Source organism: Danio rerio, chromosome 2 (assembly GCF_052040795.2).
Source record: "Danio rerio strain M-AB ecotype USA chromosome 2, GRCz13ab, whole genome shotgun sequence".
Taxonomy (NCBI): Eukaryota; Metazoa; Chordata; class Actinopteri; order Cypriniformes; family Danionidae; genus Danio; species Danio rerio.
Genome location: NC_141022.1, coordinates 1,722,501 through 1,740,000, shown reverse-complemented (window position 1 = coordinate 1,740,000; position 17,500 = coordinate 1,722,501). Strand labels below are relative to the sequence as shown.

General features: G+C 39.9%; 2 protein-coding genes across 10 annotated transcripts in view; one reads left to right on the top strand and one right to left on the bottom strand.

Moving 5' to 3' along the window:
- LOC100331077 (histamine H3 receptor) overlaps positions 1-8,364 on the bottom strand; it is an 18,153-nt gene extending 9,789 nt beyond the window's left edge. For both annotated transcript variants that reach the window (XR_015478059.1, XM_087240290.1), the window contains exons 1-2: positions 7,943-8,364; positions 5,316-5,482 (exon numbers count right to left, since the gene is read on the bottom strand). Coding sequence is in view for 1 of the 2 variants with exons in the window: in XM_087240290.1 (XP_087096416.1) it covers positions 5,316-5,482; positions 7,943-8,225 (450 nt within the window). In the remaining variant the exon portion in view is untranslated. The remainder of the gene's footprint in view (positions 1-5,315; positions 5,483-7,942) is intronic.
- Positions 1-17,500, top strand: part of LOC100331149 (oxysterol-binding protein-related protein 1) — a 65,874-nt gene that overhangs the window by 27,052 nt on the left and 21,322 nt on the right. For 7 of the 8 annotated variants that reach the window (XM_087240285.1, XM_087240283.1, XM_087240287.1 and 4 more), the window contains exons 2-3: positions 7,837-8,205; positions 16,176-16,284. The gene's annotated coding sequence lies outside the window, so the exon portion shown is untranslated. The remainder of the gene's footprint in view (positions 1-7,836; positions 8,206-16,175; positions 16,285-17,500) is intronic. The other variant, XM_088649535.1, reaches the window with a different exon arrangement.

Here is a 17,500-nt window from a genome sequence, read left to right as displayed (position 1 = left end):
AAGTAAATAAACAAATAAACAATAAATAAATAAATAAAAATGAGTAAATAAATAGGTAAATGAATAAATAAACAAGTAAATAAATAAATAAGTAAATAAATAAATAAAAATGAGTAAATAAATAGGTAAATAAATAAATAAATAAGTAAATAAATAAATAAACAAGTAAATAAATAAGTAAAAATAATTAAATAAATAAGTAAATGTATAAGTAAATGAATAAGTAAATAAATAAATAAATAAGTAAATAAATAAATAAACAAATAAACAAGTAAATAAATAAATAAAAATGAGTAAATAAATAGGTAAATGAATAAATAAATAAGTAAATAAATAAGTAAATAAATAAATAAAAATGAGTAAATAAATAGGTAAATAAATAAATAAATAAGTAAATAAATAAATAAACAAGTAAATAAATAAGTAAAAATAATTAAATAAATAAGTAAATGTATAAGTAAATGAATAAGTAAGTAAATAAATAAATAAGTAAACAAATAAATAAGTAAATAAACAAATAAACAATTAATAAATAAATAAATAAAAATGAGTAAATAAATAGGTAAATGAATAAATAAACAAGTAAATAAATAAATAAGTAAATAAATAAATAAAAATGAGTAAATAAATAGGTAAATAAATAAATAAACAAGTAAATAAATAAATAAACAAGTAAATAAATAAGTAAAAATAATTAAATAAATAAGTAAATGTATAAGTAAATGAATAAGTAAATAAATAAATAAAAATGAGTAAATAAATAGGTAAATGAATAAATAAATAAGTAAATAAATAAATAAGTAAATAAATGAATAAAAATGAGTAAATAAATAGGTAAATGAATAAATAAATAAATAAACAAGTAAATAAATAAATAAGTAAATAAATAAATAAATAAAAATGAGTAAATAAATAAGTAAATGAATAAATAAATAATTAAAAATGAATAAATAAGTAAGTAAATAAATTTAATAAAAGTTAATAAAAAAATATGTAAATAAATAAAAAGTAGTGCTAAAATAACATGCTCACTAAGGTTGGGCCGATAGACGATGCCATCTTCCATCGCCGAGGCCAATAGACAACACAATGCTGAGCCCTGTTTACACTAACACGTCTTAGAGTTAAATCGGCATTTTAGAACGAAAATTATCCACATCCACAACGTGTTTTACCTAGCATTTCTGAACAGCCCTCCGTCCGCTGAAAACGCACATCACGTGACCACTCACACACGCTGTCATGTGCTCCTCTGAGCTCCAGGCAGAGAGCAGTGCACGTCGGAGAGTTTATGAAGGATGTACCGCTGGATCGCGTCTCACTATAGTTAAACGTGATATTCAGACATTCCAAGTCTCCCGGAAGTTCCTGGAGTCTCTATGCATTTGCGGGACACATAATGCCCACAAACGAGTGATAATCTCCTGGAAATCGCACGTCTTCCTCCCGGTCCTCAAATAAGTCGCGCACCCTTCTCACCACCGGATGCCTTCTCCACCCCGCTTTTCACATGACGACGATGCCAACGTCCATCACGATGTTTCACATTAGACATCATACGATGCCAAATTGGTGGACATCGCCCAACCCTAATGCTCACAACATCCAATCAGATAAGAGGAACTGAGAAGGTAGTGTTTAAAGGCTTAAAAACACTAACTGTTTCTCGATTCTGACTGTTTTTGCACGCAATTGACAGATAGTCATGCACAGGCAAATTCAACTTTAGTGACGGCGCATCAGTGGTCCGATCGGGCCAGTAACAATCCTGTCTATTGTCCCAAGTAGGGCTGGGCGATTTTTCCAAATTTTTTTTTTATTAATTCGAATTTATGTTTTAAGACGATTTAATTTTGAATCAAATCGAGAAATCGCGATTTTTAAAAAATATATATATTTAATACATTATAATGGCACCAATGCCACTCTCTGTATGAAGCAGGAAGCACACCAGAAGCGCTTCTCGGTGACGCGCCGCACAGCACCACGCCATGGATTTTAGAATTCTAAACAGGTTTCTATACACACACCGGCGCCGCCCAGCCACGATTCACGAAGCAGTTCTCATTTCAGCCGGCCCACAGATCGCCATCTGATTAGTTTCATGTTAAATATCATGCGAATGTGCGCGTTTGGTGTGTGATAGTTTAAACTGTCATGTGCTCGCTGTCGCGGCGCTTCTAGTGTGCGACCTGCTTGACTGCCTGTTAAAGCGTGCAGTCATGTGGGATTTTACTTGTTGCACGTCTGTGTGGATTGTCAAGGCATTCCCTCATCAAGTCGATAAACTCGATCTCAACATGTATGAAGGACGTAAAAACCTGCCATGTGAAAAACCACGCCGATCTTTTAGTTTGAACACGAGTAGAAGTGAGGGACTGTAGCAGTGAAAATGAAAGTAGCCGCCCCCATGACATCATTTAGCGGACCTAGTTGTAATCCAGACAGATCAGGCAGCATGAGAAGAGCAAAGCGCATCAAATGATCGATATTTAAAAGGGGGAAAAAGAAAAATAGATTCAATATATTATTTTATATTAGACACACATCTGGTGCTTGTATTTGCTCCTGCTATACGTCCACAACTTCACACATTGGGTTAAATTAGGCTTTATAGTTTCCATGTTCAGTCCTTTTTCTTCCACTGTATCTTTTTAAGAAAAAGGCAGCAGCTTTACAACCTGACATTCAATCAGAAGTCAAAGCCGAGCTGACAGCCAATCTTTCCCAGGCTCAGCAAAACTTGCAAAAAATATCTCTGTATTCCTGAAAGTGCAATATTTACACAAATATTTCGTATTCAAATCTTCTGCAACGCTATTTAACTCGTGAATCTGTTTTACATTTATTTACACCTTGACCGATTTTTGTATGACATGGCCATTAAAAGTACAATGCTCCTTAACCAGATGGGTTTTCAAGTTACTTATGAAGAGAATATTACTTCAGTCAGGTTGTTGTAATGTTTTGAGAAGACTAGTGACACAATAAAAAATTTTTTTTAAAAATCGAAAACATGAATCGGTCAAACTTTATAAAAAACCTAAATTTATTTTATTTTTTTTTTTGCTAAATCGCCCAGCCCTAGTCCCAAGCATCTTACACGCTGGCCCCGGGCTCAACCTTATTGTCGAGCCCTGTATGTTTCCTGAGAAAAATGGTTCAATACTTATTTCCCAAGCAATTTGACACATAATAGCACGACCGGTTGTCATTAAACCCATGTCACAGCCTGCTTTATCTCCTTGCATTGGCTACCGACTGCATCATATATCAGCTTTGAGGCACTGATGCTTGAATACAGATCAGCACCTCCTACCTGCACCTGCTATATTTTTTATCGGTCTCGCAGGCCAGCCGACCATGACTCCAACCACTGGAAGTAAACTAGTTTTGGAGTTCATCGAAATGAACCAGAAAGACCCTGAGCCCCCACACCGCATCATTTCTAAGATGGATATCTATCGTTTCTGAATGCAGCTGCAAGATGTAAAACACTGTGAAAAAATACCTGTTAATGAGCATGTTACACATTTGATGATGTTTTGGGTTTATCAGCAGTTGTGAATTGCATTATGGGATGTTGATCTCCCCTCTGACCACTTCTGATGTTAAAAAAATCAACTCAAACAAAGTGACTTTTACTAACGTTTTAGTCGTTCACAGCTGGAAATGAACAGAAAACACTTGTGAATCACTAAATACAGAACCCGTTTATTAGCAGGTATTATTTACAGCGTGCCAGTAGGGCTCCATTGTCCTTCCACCCGCTCAAGAGAAGCACATCCACACTCAAATCAACACAAAAAGACTGGAATTACCATCAGAAAGGTTGATGGATGCGACAGATGCAGCTGCTGGCATCCGTGACAGCATAATTCTTTAAACAAATACTAATGAGCGTCACACAAACATGAATTCAGACACCCAAATGGCTCTTTAGCATGCTAAAGGTAGAGCCATGACAATGAATCCCGAAATATATACAGCTTGGTCAATTACTGTCATTATATTGTGTATAGAGTGTGTGTTTGGCAAGTTTTGTTTGATCATTTGAATCAAACTTTTGTGCATTTGCTCAGTTTGTGTGGTCTATTTTGAATGCTACCAAGACCAAGGAGAGTTCTCTTCATTTAGGAAATGACCAAACGGCTGTAAAAACTTGGAGTAAAATTGCATTAAATGTTCGTAGATCATTCATTCATTCAATTTCTTTTTGGCTTAGTCCCTTTATTAATCAGGGGTCGCCACAGCAGAATGTACCGCCAACTTATCCAGCCACAACCCAACACTGGGAAACACCCATACACACTCTTTAACACTCATACACTGACCAATTTCGCTAATTCAATTCCCCTACAGCGCATGTGTTTGTGTGGGGAACCCGGAGCACCCGGAGGAAACCCATGCCAACACGGAGAGAACATGCAAACTCCACACAGGGCTCGAACCAGTGACCATCTTGCTGTGAGGCGATCGTGCTAACCACTGAGCCACCGTGTTAATAGGTAAATATAAGTCTCATTCATTCATTCATTTTCTTGTCGGCTTAGTCACTTTATTAATCCGGGGTTGCCACAGTGGAATGAACCGCCAACTTATCCAGCAAGTTTTTACGCAGCTGATGCCTCTCCAGCCACATCCCATCTCTGGGAAACATCCACACACACACACACTCATACACTGTGGACAATTTAGCCTACCCAATTCCCCTGTACCGCATGTCTTTGGACTGTGGGGGAAACCGGAGCACCCGGAGGAAACCCACGCGAAGGCAGGGAGAACATGCAAACTCCACACAGAAACACCAACTTAGCCGAGGTTCGAACCAGCAACCTTCTTGCTGTGAGGCGACAGCACTACCTACTGCGCCACTGCGTCGCCCAATTTAAGTCTAAAGATGACCTAAAAGTGTTAGCCGAGTTTAAACTGTTATATTTTCATGAATCATGCAGATGAATGAGCTTTGGGTAATGTAGATCCACTCCCTGCGTATAGGTCGACTCGAGTTTGCTGTTATAATAAGCATTTTAATCATTTCTGCTGGTTATTACAGAAGCCAGAGCTTCATAATCTTGTTCCTTTCTGAATAATATTTGGTCTTTCTTAATAATAAAAAGCTTTCATGCGCGACTGATTAAAGCGAAGCAAACACATAAATGCATGTGCTGCCGTAATAATGAGTTTCATCACTAGTGCTGTAGTTTATCACCAACCCGAGACGCTCTTTCTGGTTGTAATGAGCTACAAATGCTGAGTTGTAATGAATGCACAGCTGTAAATCACTCCATATGGAAGATTCATTTAGTCCTTACCGCTTTTGTAACCGATAGATAGCGGTCGTAGCTGATAAGAACGATGTTGAAGACCGAAGCGGTGCAGAGAAGATAATCGACAACAAGCCACAGCTTGCACAGTCCTTTCCCCAGCATCCATTTCCCTGTCAAGATGTAGGGCATGTACACCGGTATGCAGAAAGCACCTGAAGCAGAGAGCAGAACTACAGTCATTCAACCGTCACAATATCTCTCCTTGCATACACTTTTCTCTGAAAACATACATTCTACAGGGGCTGTTGACTTGGATTTTTTTAGCGGATGTTGTAATACCATATATTAATAACAAAAATAATAATTATTATAATTATTTTACAAATGAAGTTATGTGCAGTGAAATGAAATGATGCAGGGAAAAAGTATTGAACACATGAAGAAAGGAAGTCATGTTTTCCGCTACTTTCATTCTTCCACGCCAAAACTCATCATGCCACGGCTACATTCAATCCAGGCTCATTGTGGAAACGTAGCCCAGCGAACGTTTCTGGAGGCCGCAAAATACGTCCCCGGAGGTACGTTCATTGTGCAGTTTTTTTTTTTTGTTTTTTTTTGCGCGAATCCGCGCGAGGCTGCTGTGCGAGCTTTTTGCGTCTCGGGAGCGTGCACCGTTCACGCCCGCACTGTTCTCGCGCATAAAACCACCGGACAAAAGATCGTCTGTCCCAAGCGACGATTTACAAAAGCCGTCCAAAAATTAAAAAAAAAAGCAAAAGCCCTCGTCCGCTTTTTGACCGCGTTTTCGGGTTTCGCCATATTCTCGCCCCGTCGCAAAACTTGTTCGATTTTATTTTTTGGATTCTGTTTTTCATCTTACATGATTTCTGGAACTGCTCCTCCTTGGACTCGAACCCGGTCGTGGTCGCCGCGGCCGCCTCCTCCTCCTCCGGGCCTCCGCTCCGCCGACGTAACACTGCGTAACACTAAGCGGACAAACTGGTCACAACCGAAAAAAACAAAATGCGGCCATACGTACCTCCGGCCACGTAAATCGCGGTCTTCAGAAACGTCCGCGGGGCTACGTTTTCGAAATGAGCCTAAGTTGGCTACATTACAGCTTCTCATTCAAAAAATTGTACTTTTTTTAATGGCGGGTATTTATCCCAGCAAAACGTATTAAAAGGTAAGTGAATTATAACAGTGCAAACTTTTCTGTAACCGTAGTAGTCCTGTGCGTCATTTGTTTAACCCTTTAAGGTTACCTGCTGACTGACTGACAGGTGCGTGTTGCGTGAGGCCAGCAAACACGACGTATAGCCGTTTCACTTTACTTCAGGACGCATTAACATCGCTCTGCAGGTCTATTAGAGACATTCATAAATATTCCTAGCAAATCTAATAAATGCTGGAGACATACTCGTTACATAAACGCACTAAATCTCACCTCAGCAGCGTTTATTTGAGAGCGCACAAGAAGATCTGTGATCTTTGAGGGGGCGTGCAAGAAGTTTTGTGCACGAGCAGAGGAAATCGGTGCGCAAGCAAAGAGATTCGCATGCTCAAAGGCAATTACATAAATGCGATCTCGACTTCTAATACTGAGCTCACGACATTTGTAATCAAAATGACGTCACAGGTAGTTGGTAGATCTGTCTAAAAAAGGCCTGCCGCCACAGCTGGAAAACATCCTAGAGGAAACACTGGAAGGTGTATTTTGGCTGCAGACAACAGCTAGAATCTCTCAGTAGTGGTTCAGCAACCCTTTCTCAGTGTAAATGAATATCAGCTGCTTCAGTCCAACATCCTTCAGAAATCCTTCAGCTATTGTGTCATCCTTTCTCCAGCGTGCAATGGTCACTCCAATATTAATTCAGGTTTTTAAAAAGTTTTTACTATGATTTTACTACTGAGTAATTCATTCATTCATTCATTTAGTCCCTTTATTCATCAGGAGTCAGCACAGCGGAATGAACCGCCAACTATTCCAGCATAGGTTTTACACAGCGGATGCCATATCCAGCTGAAACCCAGTACTAGGAAACACCTTTGGGATGTGGCTGAACGGGAGATTGGCATCATGGATGTGCAGCCGACAAATCTGCAGCAACTGTGTGATGCTATCATGACAATATGGAGCAAAATCTCTGAGGAATATTTCCAGTGTTGAATCCACGAAGGATTAAAGCAGTTCTGAAGGCAAAAGGGAGTCCAGTGCTAACCTTCACTTTATTATTATTATTAATTACCTTCACTGCAAAACAATGTGCTGAATAATTCATTTAGCTGAATCAAATAAGCGTATCTCGCTATCTCAACTTATATATCAAATAAACTTAGCATAACGTAGTTGAAACCTGATTAATATTTTATAAGTTAAAGTAACTTGAAACACTTGTAGTCGTGATCTTTTGTTTATAGTGTATGTATTAAATGTGGTTGGGCTTAGAATGTGGGTAAGGATTAGCTGCAATTGTGTAATTAATATAGTAAAGTGCATGTAAGGTGTAACCTTAAAATAAAGTGTCCGCTTATTCCTTAAAATTCAGTTTTATTTTGTTTTCAGGAGCTCAGCGCGCACTCATCAACACAAGAGGACATAGAAACAAGTGGAAAATAATCAAAGTTTAACATCTAGACGGAGTTGTGAATGTGAAATCAACTTTGCTTACCCACGAGGAAGTCTGAGATGGCCAGGTTTAGCAGGAAATAATTGCTCTGTTTGCGCAAACTCTTGTCCATCTTGAAGGCGACGATGACCAGCGCGTTCCCGCACACGATCAGCGCGATCAGGACGACCATCATCCCGGTGAGCAGCGCGAGCACCGGACCCGCGAACCCCGCGTCGCGCCGCACCGCCGTCGCGTTACTGACCGCGGGCTCACGCGTCATGTTGGCGTCGCAGTGATGATGGTTCCCCATCGACGGTCTGCAGGTAAGACTCCAGTTTTTCATGTCTCCCTCCCTCTGGCTTTCTCTCTCTCTCTCTCTCTCTTGGAAATGTCTGTGTGCGCAGATGACGCGCCGCGCTCGCTAACATGATGCGCCATTCAGAGCAACTCTGAATCTCTGAACACAATTCTTTCTTTCTTTCTTTCTTTCTTTCTTTCTTTCTTTCTTTCTTTCTTTCTTTCTTTCTTTCTTTCTTTTTTTTTTTCTTTCTTTCTTTTTTCTTTCTTTCTTTTTTTTCTGTCTTTCTTTTTTTCTTTCTTTTTTTTCTTTCTTTCTTTCTTTCTTTCTTTCTTTTTTTTCTGTCTTTCTTTTTTTCTTTCTTTTTTTTCTTTCTTTCTTTCTTTCTTTTTTTCTTTCTTTTTTCTTTCTTTCTTTCTTTCTTTCTTTCTTTCTTTCTTTCTGTCTTTCTCAATTTAATAATTGCTTTATTGGCATGACATGTTACAAATGCATTGCCAAAGCATTTATAAAGCTTACATTAATAGTTGTTTTAATAATTAATTAGTTATTTTGATTAAAAGTAATTATTAGCCCCCTTTTGACATATATTTTTTTTATATATATTTCTTAAATTATTTATAACAGAGCAAGGACATTTTTACAGTATGTCTGATAATATTTGTTCTTCTGGAGAAAGTCTTATTTGTTTTATTTCGGCTAGAATAAAAGCAGTTTTTATTTGTTTTAAAGCCATTTTAAGGTCAATATTATTCGCCCCCTTCAGCAATATTAGTGTTGGATTGTCTCCAGAACAAACCACTGTTACTGTATACAATGACTTGCCTAATTACTCTAACTTTACCCTAATTACCCTAGTGAAGCATTTAAATGGCACTTTGAACTGAACACTAGTGTCTTGAAGAATATTTAGTCTAATATTATTTACAAAGAGAAAATAAATCAGTGATTAGAAATGAGTTATTAAAACTATTATAGAAATGTGCTGAAATGGCTCTTGTGAATTTTTTAGAAAATGTATTATAATTTTGCAGGAGTGTAAACAGTAAACATCTTCTGTTCTAGTTAAGAGACCGTTAAGTGCGGAAAGGGTAAAAGCACACTAAACGACAGTATTCACACAAACAGCAGCGAAGCTCCATTAGTGAGCTTATAACCTCCGCTGGGGAATACAAACAGCTTTACAATCGTTACAGACAATAACAGCTCTCAGTTTTCAGTCCGGAGTTTTCCAATGAGCGGAGCAGAGTTAGTTGTACTTTTGCATTCACTCATTCAGCAGATTTTATTTATTTTTCACAAGCAAAGAACGCAACAAGTGCTGTACAACCCAGGCTTATTGGAGATATGTGCACAGGGCTACATTTTTGAGAACCGAGTAATATGTACCCTGAGCTACGTCTGCTTGGAGTGTCAACAACATGTAAGCATGGATCCATCCTGCCTTGCTTTAACAGTTCAGGCTGGTGGTGGTGGTGTAATGGTGTGGGGGAGATTTTCTTTGGGTCCATTAGTACCAATTGAGCATCAACGCCACAGCCTACCTGAGTATTGCTGCTCACCATGTCCATCCCTTTATGAGCACAGTGTCTCCATCTTCTGATGGCTACTTCCAGCAGGATAACGCAGCATGTCATAAAGCTCAATCATCTCAGACTGGTGAACATGACAATGAGTTCACTGTACTCAAATGGCCTCCACGGTCACCAGAGCTCAATCCAATAGAGCAGCTTTGGGATGTGGTGGAACGGGAGATTGGCATCATGGATGTGCAGCCGACAAATCTGCAGCAACTGTGTGATGCTATCATGACAACATGGAGCAAAATCTCTGAGGAATATTTCCAGTAGCTTGTTGAGTCCACCAAGGATTAAAGCAGTTCTGAAGGCAAAAGAGGGTCCAACCCGGTACTAGTATGGTGTACCTAATAAAGTGGCCGGTTAGTGTAAGTCAGATTGAAATGCTGCATTTAATGAATGAATGTTCTAGGACACATTCTTTTGTATTTTGTTTAATATAGCAACCAAGAAGTGAGTACGAAAGGGTACTCATTTTTGTGTTTTTAAACAAAAAAAATACCCCATTTGCAGGTTATTTTGCTTGCTTTAAGGAAAAACTCACTTAATTCTGACACATTATTTCTAAAAACAAAACTGCATGTTTTACTTCTCTTTAAAATGCTTCTTAATGTAAAGATTTTTAGCTGTTTAGACTATAGACAAGACAAAAGCTCTAAGTAAAAAGCTATTTTTTTTGCAGCGCAGTGTTTCAGAAAGCAGCAGGGATTGCCCACTGCGTCCTCTTGTCAAATCTAATTCTTAACTCAAGCTTGACATCAGCTCTGACAGAATGAAATCTGATTTATTGACAGCCCTGATGATTGCAGAAGCCAAAAGAGAAAGAGAGAGATGCACCTGAAGAGAGACGGATACAGCAGGATTGCATCATCTTCTCTGAGTAATGTTGAAGTGCTGAATAGCGACTTGAAAATGTAGTGAGCTAAGCTAGTAGCTGCTTTTCAATTCATTCATTCATTCATTCATTCATTCATTCATTCATTCATTCATTTTCTTGTCGGCTTAGTCCCTTTATGAATCCAGGGTCGCCACAGCGGAATGAACCGCCAACTTATCCAGCATCCAGTATCCAAACATCCCCACACACACATTCACACACACACACTACGGACAATTTAACCTACTCAATTCACCTGTAGCGCATGTCTTTGGACTGTGGGGGAAACCAGAGCACCCGGAGGAAACCCACGGGAACGCAGGGAGAACATGCAAACTCCACAAAGAAACGGCAACTGAGCCGAGGATCGAACCAGCAACCTTCTTGCTGTGAGGCGACAGCACTATCTACTGCGCCACTGCGTCGCCTCAATTTAATTCCTGTTTATTATAGCGCTTTAACAATGTAGATTGTGTGGAAGCAGCTGAACATAGAAGTTCTAGTAATCTGAAACCGTGTCAGCTTTCAGAGTTCAGTTTAGTTCAGTTCAGTGTTTAATTTTCACCGCTGAAAGTCCAAACACTGAAGAGGTAATCCATCCATGCGCAGCTCCTCAAGTCTCAGGCCAGAGGAGACAGTGGCAGGGGAAAAAACAAACAAAACAACCTAAAATATAGCTTAACTACACTAAAAGCTGCCCTCTGGGAAATTAAGCAAGCTAAAAGCTACTTATTAAAAGTGGCTTAGCTACATCTAAGCTTTTTTGAAGCTATTTTTAAGTCGAAGCCTCTTAAACCCAAGTCAATCTCAGGGCGTACTCGCACTGCTAACCAAACTATGGCCAGACCCGTTTCCCGGTTTGTTTGAGAAGTGTGAGTGCTCCAAATCAGGCTCAGGCATGGTTCACTTGGCTGACCTTGGCCCGGTTGGAAGAGATGTGCCAAAGCGCGGTTCACTTGGTCTTTGGCGCGGTATTCTTGTGTGTGAGTGCAAAACACACCAGAGCCCGAAACTAAAAGCGAGACATGACTTTTAAAAAGAGAGTGTTTCATATGGATTAATTAATCAATCTTACTGTTCAATGAACGCAAACATGAACTGCACGGCAGCTGCACCTTCAGCAAACCTCCTAATTCCTGCAGCACGAGGACTTTATGGTTGTTTATGAGTCTCTTTAATAATCCGGGGTCGCCACAGCGGAATGAACCGTCAACTTATCTAGTATGTTTTTACATAGCAGATGCCCTTCCAGCTGCAACCCATCTCTGGGAAACATCCACTCACACTTATATACTACGGACAATTTAGCCTACCCAGTTCCCCTGTACCGCATGTCTTTGAACTGTGGGGGAAACCGGAGCACCCGGAGGAAACCCAAACGAACGCATGAACATGCAAACTCCACACAGAAACGCCAACTGAGGCAGCCGAGGCTCAAACCAGTGACCTTCTTGCTGTGAGGCAACAGCACTACCTACTGCGTCACTGTGTCGCCGTTCAGTTATTTACTGTACATAATATGCTGTACCAGAAACAAACAGAAACAAACTAATACATGAAAGCAAAAACAAAATATCCAATAAAACACATATAAAATACTGTAGTAATTTATAGTAAAGGAAAATATTTAGGAATAAGCATTATATTATGTATGTATATATATATATATATATATATATATATATATATATATATATATATATATATATATATATATATATATATATATATATATACAACTCTCCATTAATATATTACTCTACATAGTGTTTGGAATATAGATTATTATTTAGACTTTTATTTTTGGTCAATTTTATTATAAAAACCTGTTTTGTGAGTAACATAATTAATGTAGTATAATAAAACATAGATTTATTGTTTATTTTGACCAGTTTGAAATGGAGCATGATGAAGCACGAACTTTAAAAAACTTAAACAAACACACACACTCTAGATATTCATGTATTGCTCTAGATATTCATGTCGATGAGCAGTGTACCTAATAAAGTGGCCACTGTGTTTGCATGAGTAGAAGAACACTAGTAGTAGACATGACGGGTTGTTTGCTGACATTTTTTGTCCTCGATTCATCAAAGTGCAGTGATTTGTTATCGAATCCTACATCTCGCAGAAGCCGCCATCGTAGCGGTTTTGCTAGCTGCTGAGACCCCCTCCAGAGGCGATTGGGTGCTGACATTTTTCCAGATCCCCGGAGAGCATCAGAGCTACTCTTAATTAAACGTAAGGCCGTGCCAATGTATTCACAGTATTTTTGATAGTTAAATGTCAGGATGTCCTGCTGCGTGTGCTGCTGCCGTACCCAGAGGACCACACCTAGACGTTTACCTGACACGCTGGAGAAAACAATACTGTACATACCTATGAGAACAAGAAATATACTATGCAGGACCTGGGAAGGTTACTTTAGAAAGTGAGTAATGCATTATGTAACCCAGCTGGTCCCAAACCACCCAACCCGGTCTGAGCTGGGCTTGTAAAACAACAACAGGACACGGCAGATTTTGCTCTTCTCGGCTGTTTATTAAGACGACGACAAGGTTTCTCTGAGCTCAGGTCGACCATGGCTAGTTATTATCTGTGTAAGTTACACTGGTGTAATGTCTCGGCTGTGTTTTTAAAAATGTCGCTTCTTTTGGTTTCGTTCTCCTGCAGTGGCATAGTGCAAAATGCGGGGGGGCCCTACAGGGATCACTGACGGGGGAGACTGAATTCGAGCGATCACAAATTGAGGGGACGGGGAGATTCGGTGGAATGACGATGCGAGGAAGCGATCCCTGCAGGGTGGGTGGGGGAGCGATCACAAATTGAGGGGACGGGGAGAGTCGGTGGAGCGACGACGCGAGGAAGTGATCATAAATTGAGGAGCGGGAAAGGGGGGCGGGGTGGAGTGATGACGCGGGGTAGCGATCACAAGCGACAAGAGCGTCAAAGTAGCCGGAAGTCATTCATTTTCAATGAGAACCGGTGGCGAGGAGCAGCGCGGCACGTCTTCTCTGGTGTGGGCGTCGAGGAAGATTTGAAATCAAGTCAACTTTATAGTATGAGCTATAACGCGGTTCGGCGGCAAGCAATCAGGATGAAGTAGTCCACCGTTTGAGAGGGGTTCAGAGAACACAGACCTGTGAACTTTGGTTCCGACCACAGTTGTTCCCAGGGGTTTGATTATTGCGGTTGCCGGATTTGCAATTATTGATGACATTTACATTTAGTCATTTAGTCATATGATAATCGCGGCGACGCGCGACCCCCTAATCACGCGCCCTCCCCCCCACCCCCCCCCCCCCCCCCGCGCTTGTCCGCGATCAAGTGATGTATCTCTGTAAACCAACCGTGTTCAGCTAGCTCCGCCTTTTGGTACCCTTTTGCCATGCTTGGTATCGTTTGCAAAGGGTCAACAAATAGTCGTACGGTACAGTTCAATTTTAGGTCTCTTTTAACAGTGGAAACAGTACCGAACCAAACTGTACCGCTTGGTGGAAATGGGCCATTAGTTACTTTTTATGGAAAGGAATGTGTTACGTTACTTTTCATACCTCGCGTTAGGGCTGCACAATATAATATTTAGGGTTTGTGTATTCTAGGGCTGGGCCAGCCTGATCTCACGAGAAAACGTAAGTACGTTATACGTTTTACCAGTTTAGTGGCTAATTCATACGAATTCGTACGAGTTCTGTCGTATGAAATTGTACGATTTTAAAAAGGAGGCGTGGCACCTAGCCCCACCCCTAAACCCAACCGTCATTGGGGGATGAGCAAATCGTACCAAATTGTACGAATTAGATCTTACGTATTCATACGAATTAGCCACTTAATAAAAAAGTTACGAATTGCCGTGAGATTGTGTTGTCTGGGCCGATGATATATAATTTATTCGTTCATTCATTTTTATTTCGGCTTAGTCTCTTTGTTAATCTGGGGTAGCCACAGCGGAATGAACTGCCAACTTATCCAGCACGTTTTACATAGCGGATGCCCTTCCAGCTGCAACCCAGTACTGGGACATTGTTATATCGAATTGCGATAAAATTTAGGTCAATAACAATGATAATCTCTGTACTTTTATTTTATTTTTTTACTTTGTATTGATAAGAAAAAAAGTACAGTTTGAAATCACTACTTTCTGTTCTTATTTGCGTGGTGTAAATGTGCTTGTATGGGACTTTCAGTGCAGATAATAGTTACGCCAAAGACTCTAGAATACGCTAGATGTGTCACTCGTTTACTTTTGAATGGGGAAAAGTGTAACTGTGAATATGGCGAATGAAGCCCCGCCTTCTAGTACAGGAGCCAATCAGCGATCGCTATATGGCGAATAAAGCCTGCCTTCTAGTACAGGAGCCAATCAGCAATCGTTATAGAATAGCAATTCTCCGGGGGAGGGGCTGGGGCCAGTTGCGAGTTTCTGCAGATTTTGTTTCGTTTAGAAATGAAACTAGACGTAAGATAGACAGTAGCTAGACAGTCGATGTTTAATCTTAGTGGTTATTCGTAATATGGAATTTAATCGTAACCTCGGCGAGCAGTTTTGGAGAATTTGATGTTTCCCCATTCAAACAGAATGCCCAAGCATACTGCCCGAGAGGCGTTTCAAAGATGGCCACTGAGTGAAATGACTTGCCTTAAAGAGACTTTGGTTATGCAGAAAGGCTGGGCAGTGTACAGTTACATCCTTTTCTGAAACCTCGAGGAGTGTATGGATGTGTTTGTGTGGACGGACTCGCCATCAGCTGTCAATCAATGTTCACTGCATAGAAAATGCTTCACTTAAAGTTTTCATCTTATTTCTAGCGCAGTTTTTTTATTTTTATTAAGAAGCATTTTTCGTGTTTTGCATGTTTTCAGAAATGACGAATCAAAATAAAGTGAGGGTTTTCTTTAAAACAAGTGAAACAATCTTATTTCGGCTTTAAAATGATGTTACTGCAGGTGATATTCATGTGTGTGTGCGTACAGTAGGTGCGTCTAAGGAATAATTGACGATGGACTGCTGTATTATTGAAAACTGATGAGCGCACACTTGGAGTCTGCATTAATTTTCAATAAGTCAAGGATCGGTAGATCAATTATTTACTGTACACCGCTGCATTGATGAATTCTTGATCAGATTGGATGATACATGCTCATATACTGTACATCATGTGGTCTCTGTAAACAATAAGATATACAGCCCTCTTACAGTCTTCTGAATGTGGAAACTCACAGAAATACACAACATACATCATTCATTTTCATTCGGCTTAGTCCCTTTATCAATCAGGGGTCACCACAGAGAAATGAACTTATCCAGCATATGTTTTAAGCAGCAGATGCCCTTCCAGCTGCAACCCATAACTGGGAAACACCCATACACTCATTCACAAACACACACTACGGACAATTCGCACACCCAATTCCCCTATAGCGCATGTGTTTGGACTGTGGGGGAAACCGGAGCACTCCGAGGAAACCCACACCAACACGGGGAGAACATGCAAACTCCACACAGAAATGACAGATGATCTTTTTTGGTTCCTTTTCTAGACATTTCTGGACTCTTGCTGTCTATGGAGGATGAGAGAGCTCCAGGATTTCATCTAAAATGTCTTAATCTGTGTGTGAAGATGAACAAAGGCCTCTGGGGAACATGAGGGTGAGTATTTAATCACTTAATCACTTTTGGGTGGACTAAAACAAGATACTTGTTGTGTCACTCCAGTACGACTGTGGACACTATATAACTTTTTGGTTCATTCAACGTTATACAGTTGAAAGCAGAAGTTTACATCCACTGTATAAAAAGCCTCATAAGCATTTAAGTCAGATGTTAATGTGATTAAACTTTTTCTCCTTTAGGTAAGCGAGGATGATCACATGTGTTTGTTCAGGTTAATAGCAGATTAAAGAGAGAGATATTGTTTGAGAAATTGTTATAGTTCTCTACTTGAATTCTCAACTTCTCTGACCACATTTCTAGAACTTCTCGATTTTGCAGATTTGCACTCTATAACCTCAGAAAGGTCCGACCCTTCCTATCTGAACATGCAGCTCATCTCCTTGTTCAAGCTCTTGTTCTCTCCAGACTGGACTATTGCGACTCTCTACTAGCCGGGCTTCCAGCTAACTCTATCAAACCTCTTCAGCTGCTTCAGAACGCAGCAGCATGAGTGGTCTTTAATGAAGCTAAAAGAGCACATGTCACACCGCTGCTCATCTGTTTGCACTGGCTGCCAGTTGCTGCTCGCATCAAATTCAAAGCTCTGATGTTTGCTTACAAAGCGACTTCTGGCGTTGCTCCTTCTTATCTGCTCTCACTTCTGCAGATGTATGTGCCCTCCAGAAACTTGCGTTCTGTGAATGAACGTCGCCTCGTGGTTCCATCCCAAAGAGGGAAGAAATCACTTTCCCGAACTCTCGCGTTCAATCTGCCCAGTTGGTGGAATGAACTCCCTAACTGCATCATAACAGCAGAGTCACTCGCTGTCTTCAAGAAACGACTAAAAACTCAACTATTTAGTCTCCACTTCACTTCCTAATCTGCAGTTGCTTCTCTGGCTCCACCGCTAACTGTATTTAAAAAAAAATAAAAATAAAACAGTTTTGGAAAGTTTGCTGATTTCGCATTCAAACAGAATGCTGAGCACACTGATAAGAAGTGTTTCAAAGATGGCCGGCGAGTGATATGCAAATGAGTTATTGCTAGAAGGGATACAGCTACAACCAGAAGCTAACAAGAATTTTTTATGTTATTTATTATATTATTTATTAATTGTCTTTATTAACTACTTCCCTGACCCCAACCCTAAACCCAACCATCACAGTAATGTATAAACAGTAATTATATTAAGTATTATTCACATCATTTGTTA